Source organism: Sphaeramia orbicularis, chromosome 1 (genome assembly GCF_902148855.1).
Source record: "Sphaeramia orbicularis chromosome 1, fSphaOr1.1, whole genome shotgun sequence".
NCBI classification, from domain to species: Eukaryota; Metazoa; Chordata; class Actinopteri; order Kurtiformes; family Apogonidae; genus Sphaeramia; species Sphaeramia orbicularis.
Genome location: NC_043957.1, coordinates 56217296 through 56233154, shown reverse-complemented (window position 1 = coordinate 56233154; position 15859 = coordinate 56217296). Strand labels below are relative to the sequence as shown.

General features: G+C 39.0%; 1 protein-coding gene and 1 long non-coding RNA gene across 4 annotated transcripts in view; one reads left to right on the top strand and one right to left on the bottom strand.

The window, feature by feature from the left end:
• Positions 1-1479: 1479 nt before the first annotated feature.
• The window catches only part of LOC115425260 (protein AF-17), a 61365-nt gene continuing 46985 nt past the window's right edge, over positions 1480-15859 (bottom strand). The window contains exons 17-20 of one of the 2 annotated variants that reach the window (XM_030142666.1): positions 15041-15411; positions 12980-13079; positions 9396-9608; positions 1480-5540 (exon numbers count right to left, since the gene is read on the bottom strand). In XM_030142666.1, the coding sequence (XP_029998526.1) occupies positions 5400-5540; positions 9396-9608; positions 12980-13079; positions 15041-15411 (825 nt within the window). In that variant the 3' untranslated portion in view covers positions 1480-5399. The remainder of the gene's footprint in view (positions 5541-9395; positions 9609-12979; positions 13080-15040; positions 15412-15859) is intronic. The other variant, XM_030142675.1, reaches the window with a different exon arrangement.
• On the top strand, positions 11870-15125 carry LOC115425286 (uncharacterized). Of its 2 annotated transcripts, none has more exons than XR_003936223.1 (3): positions 11870-11937; positions 12982-13108; positions 15028-15125. It is a non-coding gene; the product is annotated as an uncharacterized LOC115425286 (long non-coding RNA). The 2 variants fall into 2 exon arrangements; XR_003936224.1 differs by lacking the exon at positions 11870-11937 and adding an exon at positions 12230-12759.

Here is a 15859-nt window from a genome sequence, read left to right as displayed (position 1 = left end):
TCCTGGAGAGCCACTATCCTGCATGTTTTCCATGTTTCCTTCTTCCAGTCCACCTGACGGTCGTTATCAGACTTCTGCAGAGCAGGACGATTGGCTTGTTTGACTCAGCTGTGTTGGAAGAGGGAAACATCTAAAACATGCAGGATAGTGGCTCTGCAGGACTACAGGTGTTAGAAAATATCGGTTCAATATATTGCGATATTTCATTTTACAATACTGTATCTATACTAAAAAGTACTGTATCGATATTTTTAGGTATTTATTCGATGCAGATATTGTGGAGGTTCATTTTTACCTCTATTGTCATCACTTTGCTTTGTTTGCACGTTTGTTAGCAAGGTAACTCAAAAAGTTATGGACGGATTTGGATGAAAATTTCAGGAAATGTTGATACTAGCACAAGGAACAAATGATTAAATTTAGATGGTGATGGGGGGGGGGGGACAAGACGATGACTAATCTGCCTTGGTGGAGGTCTGCGCTCTCCGAGTGCTTTTCTAGTTTTTTTAAAATTTATATTTCATTTATTATTATTTAATACTTTTATTAAATGTTAGTTCATTTGTTGGGATTGCACAAAAATAATGTTCTGATGTTATTTTGAACTAATAGAAAATGAACATTTGAACAGGATCTGAAACTGTAATGTCTGTAAAACAGAACTTAAGCGTTAACAGGAAAATTTTGTGATCTAGCATTAGATCCTGTTGTGATCAAATAAAAATGTGTTTAGTATTTGTGCAGATTTCTGGTGTAATTCAATTGTTCAAGGAAATAATCATTTAAAAAAAAAAAAGAAACAAACACAAAAATTGCCTTTTAAACAGTATATCATGATATATCGCGATATATCGTATCGTGATCCTAGTATTGTGATTTGTATGGTATCGCCAGATTCTTGCCAGTACACATCCTATCCAAGACCAGGGTTGGCCACCCGTGATCTGGACCGTTTCCATATGTGGTCCTGAATCAAACTGAGATGAGATTTTTTTTTGCAGTAGGACCTCAGTGTGAACAGTTCACAGTCCAGGCGTCACTGTGGACATGAGTCCCATTTCTGCAGGAGGAGTTAGGGCTGGGTGATCCCTACTCTTACCATCATATATTTTTTTTATGTTGTGACTATTGTACTTATCTGCTATACACTATTCTTTTGTCTTTATGGTTTGTCTTTGTCACATTCTCCTTTAATTCACTCACAAAGATTTCAATGCTTTGGTGTTCTACCTAATTTTCCTCATGTATATATTACGATTATCATAAGTTTTAAATGTTCGACCTCTAGATTGCCGGAATATTCTGCTGTTTGTTAAGCATCATGCTATGACCATAGAGGAGTTTAACACAACAACTGTACTGTCTGGTTGAATAAGACCCAAGACTGTTGAATTTTCTTTAAGTACAAATAAAATGAATAGAAAAGAACATTTTTTACATAATTTTTTTGTGTATCGTACATTTTTTCATCTTGTTGTACATTTCCTGTTGTTTATTTCTAATTATGTCTTGTCTACAAATAATTTTCAGCCACAAATGACCTTCTGCTTTCTTCAACTTTTACTCAGGACCAAAAATGGACAATTTCTTGTGATAACTATCAATATCATCTGATAAGCAAACACCCAGCTCTAGCATCAGTCATTCTGCAAAAAAACAATTCTGTCTTTATGTTTTGCCTCATGTTATCATCTGTTTATCATGTGTTCCTTTCACTACGATGACGTGCTTCATATGATGTCCGTGGTTTTTATGTGTGTGTCAGCTCAGGACCATGACCTGTTCACTACGGAGAAAATAAAAAAAATCTCATTCATTCATTCATCATCTGAATCCGCTTCATCTTCACTAGGGTCGCTGGAGCCTATCCCAGCTACTTATGGGCGAAGGTGGGGTAGACCCTGGATGAGTCGCCAGTTCATTGCAGAGCTGACAAAAAAAAAATAATCTGATGTGAGTAAATCAGCATCGACTGCTGGGCCCTGCAGTGTGAACGCAGCCTCGTACTTGGTAAATTGCAGACCTCCCACGTGGAGTTATATCAGCGCGTTGGCTCATGTCATAATCAACATTCTCCTTCTGTCGTTGCTACAGTATTTATCGCCAACTAGCAACATGTGCTGCTTCAAGTTCCTTTCTGACATCTACAATAGCTACTACTGAAAAAACTAGCACTTAACATGTCACATGTATGGGAGAGCATGTTCACGACTGCAAACAGAAGAGAGAGACAAAGTCTTTTGTGTATTGTTAAAGAACAAAGAAGTGATGACAGAGTCCCTTAGTTGGAGGGTAAAAGATGGATGTGTGAGTGGCCTTGTTTGACAAAAACCTGCTGGACTGAGGCGTCATGTGATCATGTGGACTGAAGTGGAGAGAAGCTTATCATAGATTCTACATGGGCTTTGATAGCCTTGCAGTAAAAGCCCATATACACAACATCGGCGCCCTCTCAGCTCTGAGAACAGCTACACTATCAATCCTACACTGCTAATATACATCTGAAATGACAGAACAGTGCAGACTTTACTGTAAGAGTTCCATTACGTCCTTGTTTCTCACTTCTCTGAAGCATAGACAACTAAAGAACATTGCATCTGAACACAAAAAAATTACAATAGAAAAAGATTTGACACTTTAGTTACCACTATACGGTTATTCACACGTTTCTGCTGAAATCATCAGTTACCTATAAAAAGTATAAATGAGTTAAGGAAGAGTGCTTGTACTTTACAAAGTCCTCCGAATACGCAAGATTAAAAAAAAAAAAAGAAAAAAGAAAAACATCAAAGACGACGAGAGGAAGCCTTTGGGCTCATGGATCTCTCTGTGTGCATAAACACACACAGACACACACACTTGTGCATGTGTGTGTGTATATATATATATATATACATACACACATACACACACACATATGCACACACACGCACACACATATATACACACACATCATTAAGGCATTATCTATCCAGTATTGCTAAAAGAACAACTATTTGGAGGACGTGAATATCTATGTCTGAAAATAACATAAAAACTGACACTTAAGGACAGAGTGCAAAAAACTCATGAACAAAAACCTGTCAGTCCCTTGGGGCCTAGTCAGCACCAGCACCCTTCAAAGGTACTGTGTTGATGGCTAATTTGCTCTGTTAGCTACTAACATGCAAAGTGCTCACTTGTTTAGAGAAAAGAAACAATTCATTCCTTACTTAAAGTTTCCAAATGTTTGGTTTCATCTGCATAATCTCGATAGCAACTGGAAGGATATAGAAAGTCTGTATAAACTCTTGTGGTGCTCAACATGTTCCACATTGATACTTTTCTGTCGTGGACTGTTGGGCCATTTTGGACACGTGGGGTGTGTGCCATTTTTACACTCACAGCCCTTTTACACCTGGTATTAGTTCTCCACATCAGGAAAAACATGTTAATGGAAGGGGATGATGGGAAAGGATTCTGATTGGATCTGCCTGACCACATCTGGAGGTAGGCTGGCTCAAAATAGTCTGGATCTTAGGTTAGTTTAAACACAGTATAGCTTGATCTCATCATGGATGCATTACTACATATTTAGTTCTCTTAATACATCCACGCAGATGGACGCCATGATGCTGTTTCTTCTCATTATGTAAAAAAATGAAGCCAAAATCCACAATTTAGAACCAGAGTCTGCACAGTTGAGACATGGGGGGCGTGTGTCCTCTGGACATGAGCCCCCACTGGTTAACAGCCATGTGGCTGACATTAAGGACTGTGATTGGTCATTACAAATGTTAATCACATCAAATAACTTGATCAGAACAAAATCATCAGACAGGACTATTTGAACACAAATCAGTCTGATGAAATCTGCCTAAAAAGACTAAAATCACCTGTAGGAAAAATTTATTGGATGTGTAATTTGAGTCTCATAGACTAACCTGGAGGGGGCAGGACTCATGGTGATACTACAGTCCGCCATCAAGGGAAGATGGAAATGTTTTGGTTTCAAATTTCATGTGCTCTCACAGCATCCATCTTCATACACCATCAGTACGTTGTCATTCCCTTCTGACCCCTGACCTGCAAATATAACTAAGCACTTGCATCACAGGTTTGTTAGCTAACCTGACGACATGGAAGAGTCACATCCCTGGTGCTTCAAGAGACAAGATGCTGAATATCAAGCAAAACTGGACAGTTCAAAGAAACACAGGTGCATTTCTGAAGACATCTGAAAACTAATTTAAGAGCAGAGCACTGAGTCCACTGCGGAAAGTAAAACATCTAAAGGAGGCTCATAAACATACAGATAGTTCTAAGTAAAGCAGGTGTTTTTCACAGAGCTGGACCAGATACTATGTGACCGTCCAATACCACAGCTACTTTAACATCAGACTAAGTGGAGAGAGACGTCAGCACAGACTAAACTTCAAATGACACAGCTGAAAAATCCCGTTAATGCTAATCTTAAATAAGCTTTTGTTCTAGCAACATCATATCATGATCTGATCTCAATAAGGAGAATAAAAACGCATTAAAAACACCAAAGGCAAGACTGGACTGTGTATTATCTGGACAACGTGTCTATAATACCAGGTGTAAGTGGGGTCTTTCATGAGTTAATACCTAAGAGCTGACACTGAGCTTCTAGTGGGCGTTTCTGTCCTGTGAAGGCTATTGTGGTAATGAGTTTGCACAAATATGACCCACACATCTACACAACAGGAAATAGGTAGCACAAAGGTAGAAAGATCTGAGGTAAGAACTAGCTTCATGTAAAAATGTCACAAAACCACACACTAAAAATGACGCTGTATTTATCCTTCGCCTCAGTAAGTGCTGTGAGAGGCTGCGACATATACAAGACCTGGGTGAAACCTGGGTCGGTAGGGAGGTGGAAAACAAAGGGGAGGCAAAAATGTCCAGGAAGACAGTTAAGGTTGCAAGAGGTGGCAGAAGTCAGTGATTCCCGCGGGCTGTATATATACACACCGGTTCAAGCCATGGAGGGAGATTCATCAACAGTCAGTGCTTGATGAAGTCAGAGAGGAGACGTTCTGACCCAGAGCTCACACTTCAAACCAGAACAACTCTGGCTCTGCCTACAGAAGCAGCCCCATTGGTTGAGCTAACAATTTAGTGCAATTTAAGAAGAGACCACTGTATTCATGCTCTCTGAAAGCTGCCTACACACACAAAAAAAAAAAAAAAACTATGAGAAGAACCTCTGATATAAAGACCTTTTTAAACACGAAAAACTTCACTTTGACATTAAAGTCCATCCTGTTATACATTCATAAAAGAGGGCGTAAGAGAAAGACGACGGAGATGGAAAGTCTTAGACGCTGAAGTACACCTCAGTTGTTCAGTCGTTGTTCAGTGGAGCCCCTCTCCCCCCCGGGGGCCCCAGATCTTCACTTCAGCTGCTCTTGTGAAACCAAAGGGCCATCACCCATTCTTGTCTCCGCTCTTCTCTCCTGCAGCCTGAGAGGAAGCACAAACGCAGAAGTTTTAAAGGTGTAGTGATGACCGGTCCTGTCCTCTGCACTGTCAGCCTTTGAAACACAAAGATTAGATTATGCTGCATTCAAATACGGGGCTTACACTTTGGAAGTTATCTCCCTATGGACTACAAAGCACCAAGGTTGTTATCGTTAACGAAAACTAACGAAATGATGAAAACTAGAATTGTAAAAACATTTTCGTTCACTGAAATAAATAAAAACTATAATTAAAAGAAAAAAAATGATAACTAACTGAAACTGTATTGTGTGTTTACAAAACTAACTAAAACATATAAAAATTATAGATAAAATTCATTTAGTTTTCGTCTTTGTCAATGTCAGATTGATAGGAAATTGATTTATTTCCCTCAAGCAATTTTAGCGGCTGGCACCATATGATATTTAACGATCCGTCATTTCTTGTCACTTGTCGTTTAGAGTCATCTTTTCGTCCCCACTCTACCTGGAAACATGGAGAATAAAGGTGGGAGAAAGCAGCAGAGTCCTGTTTGGGATTTATTTGAATATGACAGTGATGAAGAGAAAAGATATGAAAAAAAACCTAAAACCAAACTAAAACTAAGCATTTAGAAAATAACAAAAACTAACAAAAACTAGCAAACCTGCTCTAAAAACTAATTAAAATTAACTGAATTTGAGAAAAAAAAGTCAAAACTAAATAAAACTAAATTACAATGAAAAATCCAAAACTATCCTTGCAACTAACCTTGCAAAGCACATGGGCACCAACAGTAAATTCACAGTGAGTTCAAGTGAATTCAAACATTTAGAAATCTATACTGAAATGACCACATTTATTTTAACCCATAAAGCTCCAGACATCCATCATAGACCAAAATCACATAGTGATGGAAAATGTTTAATAAGCATTGATCCACTAATCCTATCAATCCATGTAAATATTTGGTGTAAAATAGAGTTTCCCAGTGTTTCATGGTCATCAGATATGACCCACTTGGACGTTCAGAGGCTCCGTAATAAATGTGGAAACACCATGATTCACCAGGTAAAACCCATGGAGTTGGATCAATGACAGTGGATGAAGACACGTGTTTTGTGTTCAGTTAATGATATCTTAGCTGAAAAAGTTACTTTTTCTTCAGTTTTCCCTCTTTTGATACAATAACCTTTGCATTTACTTTGAATTTGAGTTTTCATGAACATGATCTGTGAATTAAATATAGGAAAAAACACAATTTACATTGAAAAATGCTAAATAAAGAGGATAATATTATAATAAATGGTGATAAATCACTGGAGAAAGACAAAAATATCATTTGAAAGTTGTGACAAAAATAGTTTTGGGTCTTTAACAGTTAAAAAAGTATTCTTTCTTTTTTCTTTTAAATATTTGATTAAATACATAAGTCTACATCTGTCAGAGTTTTTTTGTTTTTTCACAACTTTTTAATAATTCGATGCTAAAATCATTACAATAATACAGCTCATTTACATGGGGAAAAAAAACAAACTCTTAAATTGTTGTAGAGGTTTCTACAAGTTAAATTTAAGACTTTTTAAGACCTTTTTAAGATTACTTAGAACAGAATTTCACATTTACCATTTCACAGCCTATTTCATGGCCATACTGCCAAAAATGGGTGACTCCTAAAATCTGGCCTTTTTGGAAGTTTTGTTGCGAAGTGCACTGTGGGAATGGGAATTCCACACAGCAACAATTTCACTATCTCTTCGTGAGTGTTAAACCCAAATGTCACCTTTACCTCCATCCACCGACTATAGTCATTCTTTAAAACGACCCTGGTGGACTGGAGAATTTGATGTTGTAGCAATCTGGCTTGTTTTCTTGCCGAATCTGTGAGAAACTGCATTCGCTTGGTCGCTGTGTGGAATTCTTATTACCACAACGCACTTCGCAAACAAAATTTCCGAAAAGGCCCATGACATTTCATTTTTTTTATGTAAACAAGTGGACTGTGTTTATGATGGAGTCATCTCGAAGTTGTTCACCATGAGGGAAGTGATTCAGGTGTGTAAGCACGGAAAGACTAATGGATTAGAGACAGTTAGGGTATCACTTGGGTTTTACAAATTTGAAAAAAAAAATTTGTGATGAAAGTCATACGCTGCTTTAAATATTAAACAATGCCAAATTAATTTCAGAAAATGTAAATAACAGACACTCTCAGCAGTTTATGACATCGCATCAAAACTGAATACATGTTGTCTTTAAGAGCTGTAAAGACATTTTAAAGCCTTAAAGCTGTGGGAGACTTTCGTGACCAATATTTCATTAAATCTGTAAAACCTCAGTCATATCCTCAGTATCATGAATCTGTAAGTCTTTCTGTGATTACTCACCTGAATCTCTTGCATTACAGTGAACAATTTCAAAGTGCCATCCACCATAAACAAACCATTTGTTTACAAACAGAGCCGGGAGGGAACTCGGGCATCTTTGGAATTTTGTCGCGATGTGCATTGTGGAAAAGGGAGGTTTGCGCAACCACCTGCAGCGGCAGCGCGACAATATGATATTATATGGATGAAACAAACATGCGGAAACAACGGAAACACAGAAACGGGTGGAGGAATATGCACAGAGGGAAGGGAGCTCCTGCTGTTTCCACGTCGTGTCTTTAGCAGCTGCCGCTGTCAGGTGGCTGCGCGAGCCTCCGTTTCCCACAATGCACGTCGTGACAAAATTCTGAAGATGCCCGAGTTACCTCCCAGCTCTGGATGTAAACACATGGTTTGTTTATGGTGGATGGCACTAAGAAACTGTTCACCGTAATGCAAGAGATTCAGGTGAGTAATCACAGAAAGACTTACAGATTCATGATACTGAGAATATGACTGAGGTTTTACAGATTTGATGAAAAATTGGTCACGAAAGTCTCCCGCACCTTTAACTCTTTTGGTGCCAGACAGTTAAGGGGCTAATAAGCCTTAAAAGTGCCACAGAATTTGGCCGTTTTTCAGTATTCTGCGTCGTTTTTATAATATTTGAAGAATCCTGCAGGAAACTGCTCGGTAACATCCGACCGATTGCTGATTAGATTCAAAACGCACCGGACGCAGCCGATTCATTATTGATCGTAATTTGCATAATCTATAATAATAATAATCTTTATTTATATAGCACTTTTCATACATTAAAAACTGTAGCACAAAGTGCTTTACATATCAGTTTAAAAATCAGTACCGCCCCCCACCCACCCACTCACCTGCACACACACACACACACACACACACACACACACACATATACATGCAAACCCACAAGCTCACACATACTTAAGAAGACTGACTGAGCACGGGTAGACCAGAACAAAAATGTACAAGTAAAAGTAAAACATCAATTTAGGAGGCGCTGTCTCAGGGAGCCATCCGCACCAGGAGGCAGCCGCCGACCCCGGCGACCAGGCACCAGCAACACAGCCCCGCATCCCAACTAGTGGGAGAGGGCCAACTGGGACCCCCACCCACCAGAAAGGAGCGGACCCCAGTGAGAGAAGGCGCCCACAGCCCCCGGAGTCCACAGCCGCCCCCCGGCATGGAGGGCTCCCTCTGATGAAACACCGGAGAATAAGAAACATTAAAAAGATATAAAAATATTATTCGGTCGCGTGACCTCAAATTCCCGTCTGATTGGTCTCAAAAGGGGGACACAGAAAGAACGTCATCGAAATGTGAGAAAGAAATGGGGGTGGATGGTTTGTTTGTACACAAATATGGCGTGTTCTCCAAAGCCGATCTGATCGGCCCGTGGCCCTTTAAAGGTTGTATTCGTAAAGCCGATTTAATCGGCCCATGGCACTGAAAGAGTTAAAATACTTCCAGAGGACTTCAGGTTTTGTAAGACTTTGTGAGGATCCACACACACTCATTCTATGCCACTGTAATGATAAATGGTGGACTCACCCCGGGCTTGTGAAGTGCAGCCTCCTGTAGACCAAAGAGGCCACTCCCCTGCCCCCCCTGCAGGGGGGAGGCGGTGGCTGACGACAGCAGGTTGGGTGACTGGGCGATCATGGGAGAGTTGGGGGTGGAAGTGAGGGCTCCGGTCAGCGTGAGGCGCTGCAGCTCCCTCTGTCTCTGCTGCTGCAGCATCTGACACACCACCACCTGCTGCTCCTGGGGTGGAGGTGGGGGGGCAATGTCAGGTTCATACGTTCATGTCTAACACACTTTTAAATGTATCTTATGTTTTAAATGTATCTTTAAATGTACCCTTCTCTGCAGTTTTAATATTTCTGTCAGAGAAGTACACAAACCAAAGCTCTGAATGCACTTGAACATGATCTAGGGCAGGGGTGTCAAACATGCGGCCCGGGGGCCAAAATCGGCCCGCCAAAGGGTCCAGTCCGGCTCCTGGGATGAATTTGTGAAATGCAGAAATTACACTTAAGATATTAACAATCAATGGTGTTAAAATCATATTGGGTCACTTGAATCTAAAGTGGGTCAGACCTGTAAAATACTATCATGATAACCTATAAATAATGAAAAAGGCAATTTTTCTCTTTGTTTTAGTGTAAAAAGTTTAGATTACACAAAAATGTTTAAATTTACAGACTAGCCTTTTACAAAAAATGAGAATAACCTGAAATGTCTTAAGAGAAGTATGTGGAATTGTACCAATATTCTGTCTGTTACGAAATGTTTTGTGTATTTGTAGATCCACTGTGATCTGTAAGTTGTGATTCACATGTATAAATGATAAACTAAGGCGTAATATTGTTAAAATTGCACTTATTTTCCTTAAGAATTTTCAGGTTGATCACATTTGTTCATGTTGTGATCAAGTGCGGTTCGTAGATGTAAACATTTTCATTACGGAATTTGACTTTTTTCACTCAAAAACAGAAAAAAAGCTTTGGAGTTGACATTATTTATAAGTTCTTATCCTATTATTTATATTATTTTACTGGTCCGGCCCAATTGATATCATATTAGGCTGTATGTGGCCCCTGAACTAAAATGAGTTTGACACCCCTGATCTAGGGCATTAACAGAAAAGCCAGTTTGTCGACCCATCAACGATACTTTGAAGGAGTCAACTAGTCGTGTTATTCTCTCTCTCCCTTCCATCACCCAACAGCGCACAAGCCCTCATTCAGCGCATGTCGATACTCTCATCTTTCTACATGAAAACATGGAGTGCAAGGTAGTGATGCGCGGTTCAGCAGACCCAGGTCGGGTTGGTGTAGGTCCAAAGAATTTCACTGTATTTGCAGGAAGGGTCAAATAATTCCACAAAAGCAGGTTGGAAAAAAAAAAAAAAACAACCCATGCATCACTAACGCAAGGACTATGAAGGAAGTAGATGACTCAGAGTAGGATTATTAAACTGACTGTGATCTAGAAAAACTATGGTCTAAGTAATGTTCTGTGAACCATGTAAGCACAACCAATACTGAATAACAATTTGGACATCCAGTGTGTTCGAATTATTCTGTTCATTTATTCCATGAAGGAATGTGCTCTTTCCTCTAACATGCTGTGCGTCTTGGCTGCCGCTGTCTGAATCTTTTCCCACTTCGTGTTGTTGACTTCAATTTAAAAGAAAATTCAAGGTGTTAGCCTATGTTTTGTTTTGGTTAAATGTCTGAGAAGGGCTGTTGATGCTTGTGTCTTTCCAGTTTTTATTCTGCTCTTTACTGTACGTTGTTGAACTTCTGTGTGTCTGTGTTGTTCCTCCACTGTCAATGTGATGATGTCATCATACGGCTAGTTGATTTGACTTTGACTTTACTGACAAATAAGTCGATCTGAAAAAATCTGAAGTCACTAATGCCCTAACGTGATCTATTACCAGTGATAATTACTTCCACCTTCATTTTGAATCTCAACTTTCAATCTTTTCAAAAACTTGTAAAAAATACAAAAACTGAGAGAAAGGCACCTGTAAAGAACATGCGTGTTAATGTTTTTTTTAAAAATCGGGTGAACAGTATTCTAGAAATGGGTTGGACAAAAATCGTGACACCAGGATTAACACAAACAACACAGAGCACAACTCCAAAGAGATGAGAACAAAAAGGCAGAAAATGTCTATGTTCACTTTTTATCATTGGAACCATCACTTACTCTTTTGTGCTTTCATACAAACATTAAAAATATTTGTCTTTGTTTTTTAACTTGTATGTTAGTTCCATCTTAAGTTGTTAGTATGTTGGATCCAAATGTGTTAAAGACTACAGTGGACATACTGTTTGTAGATGTCATTTGACTTTTTTTTTTTTTTTTAAATATCTATAGATACTTTATATATACTTGATTGTTATTTCTGTATAGACATTTTTTATATTTCACTTTAGTTTTATACTTTTTGTAGTAATAATAATGTATAGCACTTTTCTTTTGTCCACTGAATCCATTTTTCATTTACTTCACAGTCACACACTGTCTACCTCGGGCAGACTGACGGAAATGTGGCTGCCAATCTGTGCCAATGGCCAGTGTGAGTACACAACAGCTCATGACTGGGAAAAAGTCGGGCAGTCAATTTGAACCGCCAGTCCTTCCTTTATTGGACGACCAGTTCTACCTCCAGAGACAGAAGTGCGGTTGTTTCAGCTGATTCTACGTCCTTTTCAGACATGTCTGTTACTCAGTTTTACTATTTCTTCCCCTGTTCAAATAATCATTTCATCTAATTTTAAAAAAATAATTGACTGATTAATCGGTTACAAAAATAATCAATAACTGAAGCTCTACTTCATATTATGAATCTTGGATGGATTGGTGTGCCTTCTTGGTCATGTCTCCCTCAATGACATTTTATTCTCAATGGACCTGAGGTTAAGTTATAAATGTAATGTACATCCGTCACATCATCAGTCCAAATGTGCCAAGTGTTCTCACCAGCGTTTCACTGAATCCAAGCTCAAATATTATTACCTCATTGGAAGTTACTACGTATGTACTACCCATTTCCATTCTGCTTTCCCACAATGCCACAGGGCCCAGCATGTGCAATCTGTGCCCAGTCCCCTCTGATCTATTATTATTATTATTGAGTGGCTGTGTTAACAGGTCCAAAATGACCAGTTGTGACATTGTCTTGAGTAAGTATCTGACCATGTGTTTTTTTTTGTTATATCTGGGACAGAAAATAAAGCTCCTCCCCTAGGAAATGAAACTTGACTGTTTCAGTTTTTTGGGTACAATATCTTGTTACTCAGTAAGCCTACACTGTCCACCAGGGGCCTCTGAAGCTCTCTGGAAACTACTGCTGCTGAGATTGGGGGAGGATCCCACCAATAACTACCTATAGGACTGGGTGAGGGTTTTTTACTGGAAACAAGTTAGAGGGTAACATTCAGAGAAATCTGATGACAAGAGGTAGCCGCCCTTTCAAATGAGGTACATCCTCAGCTAAATATAGATCAGGAGTTGGTGTAGACAAGGCTTTGGTGTGCTACAAAGTGGTGCATGCAAGTCTTAAAGCAGAGAAAAGAGGCATGAAATGTGAAACATGGAATGAGACAAAGTGTCATTACAGGTGTGAAGTTCTGTGACGTGAGGAACTGCTGGAGTTGCTGCTGCTGTTGCTGCTGCTCGAGGAGAAGCTGTTTCTGCTGCTCTGACAGGAGGGAAGACCTGAAACCAAGCAACGACACACATTTCAGGTGGATTCAACGGCACACAGATGCATACCAGTGGACTAACAAAAAAAAAAAAAAATCTAACAAAATGTGATTTTTTTTAAACTAATGTATTCCATCACATGCTGCTGGAACTGCATCAGAAACATCTCTGTATGATGGGACAAATTATTCTCAAGAAGAATTTGTTTTGCTAATAAATGTGCCCTAACTGCAATCACATAAATGGTGACAAGACAATCCAGGTTTTCATCCTAATTCACATAAAACCAGGTGATTAGTATAAACAACCAGGGCAGCGGATCTTGTATCTGGAGCAAAAGGAGTCACACTACATACTTGACACCTTGGTCTCTATGTTTTTTTTTTATCCAAAATGTTTCTTTTGAATACTGTTTACATTTTTAATTCAGAGACTGAGATACGCATTTTCATGTTACCCTGACAAGACAGTGAACCTAAAGGAAGACATTTGTACAGTAATGGAAGAGGAATTAAAAGATTTAGTACAGACTAAATGCAGCACAGCTGCTGCAGCCAAAGCCAGGAAGGAAAGCTGACAAACTGTTGAATGTGTCAACGTGTGTTCATAATTCTTATCACCACCATTGTGTATTCCAACAAAATAATATGTTGGCCTTCCTATGTATCCACACACCATTCATGAGATCCTGTCTGAAGATATAATTTCCCAATACACCTAACTGGTCAGTAGGTGGTGCTTTTATGTGTTTCAGAAATGTCCCCACTTCAGTGGAAGACTCAGCCACATGGGAGGGGCAATTAAATGTTTTTTTCAATGAAAAACAAAAAAAATCTATAAATTCAGATGATTTTGGATATTACTACTGCTTTATTTCTGGACAAAAAACTAGAGTACACCAAAAACTAAACATACAAAAAAAAAAGTTAAAGGCAACCAGGAAGTCATTTGGCTTTGATGCTATACACCTTGGTTTTACATTAAATTGATTCTCACAGTGCTCAAAATGTCTTGGGTGCTGCCCCGAATCCTTTCAATGGTATGGAAAACTATATCATAACAGTTTGTCCTGAAGGAAACTAAACCACTGTTGTGGAACAAGGTTAAACCTGAATTTGTAACACAGACCCCAAATCTCTAGGACATCTGATGAGATACACCAGTCTGGACAAAGATGATGTACTGACTGATAACATTATTATGCTGAATAATAGCTCCACAGACCCAGGAAGTCTTGCAAAGTGACCTTCTCTTAGAATAGAATAGAATAGAATAGAATAGAATAGAATAGAATAAGGGGTGCAAGACAATATCGGGTCTGCAATGTATCGCAATGCTTCATTTCACAATACTGTATTGATATTAAAAAGTACTGCATCAATATTTTTAGGTATTTATTCAAATGCAGATATTGTGGAGGTTTTTTTGTTTTTCTTTTGTGTTTATATTTTATTTATTATTATTTAACAGTCCTTAATTAAATAGTATTAGTTCCTTCGTTGGGGTTGCACAAAAATAATGTTATGATGTTAGTTCTGAACTAATAGAATATGAACATTTGAGCAGGATCTTAAACTGTAATGTCTGTAAAACATAATTTAAGTTTTAACATAGGAACATTTTGTGATATAACATTAGATCCTGCTCTGATCAAATAAAAATGTGTTTAGTATTTGTGCATATTTCTGGTTTAATTCAATTCTTCAAGGAAATGATCATTTTAAAAAAAAGAAACAAACAAAAAATTGCCCTTTTAACAGTATCATGATATATGTTGTATCGCAATCCTAGTATTGTGATTTGTATCGTATCACCAGATTCTTGCCAATACACACCCCTAAATAGAATAGAATAGAATAGAATAGAACAGAACAGAATAGAATAGAATAGAACAGAACAGAATAGGCCTTATTGTCATCACACATCTTCCAGTTGTGCAACGAAATTGCCATTGTAACAGAGTGGGTACATACGGGCTCACACTCTTGGGAAGCTGGAAGCTCTGTGCCAACGCCTGAGGGTTGAGCGGCGGCGGCTGGGGGCGTAGGGCGGGCAGCGTGGGCTGAGGGCCAGTTTGGACGGGCGACTGGATCACCCCGTTCAGACTCCCTAGTACTCCATTCATATTCAGCTGAGGACTTCCAGTGAGAGATGCCATGAGGCCGCCCACCACGGGCAGAGCCGAGCCACCTCCCTGACTGATGGATGCCAAACCGTCGCTCAGGCCTCGACTCAGCCCATTGAGCAGCGGTTGGCCAAAAGAAGCGGGACTCTGCTGAGGAGGGGGTGTGCTCTGGAACGAAAGGGAGGAGCTGCTGCGGGACGGGCTACCAGAGTGGAGCTCCTGAAAAGAAGACACAACAAGTGCATTTAGGTCTGGAGGGGATTCTCAGCTACACAACCACACACAGCGTACACAGTCTATGTTAAGGCTGGGAAACTTAACTGATTGGTAGCCTATAATGATGATAAGTTTTGGAGATTTATACTTACTGCTAGATATTAAAGAAAAAAAACACAAAATACATAACGTACACAAAACACAAAATAATTAAATGTGACATGTAAATCCTCATATGTGTAGATCTTGTGTTTGTTGAGTAAAACAGCGCATTAATACATAAATGTTTGTTCCAAAGTCATCATACATATAAAAAAAAAAAGAAAAAGGCTCCACTGACTACTGTATTCTGGACTCACTGACAGATAGAGCTGAAATGATAAATCAATTAATCAACTCGACTCAAAAAAAAAAACAAACAAAAAATTACTTGTTTAGAATTTTCCTGAAT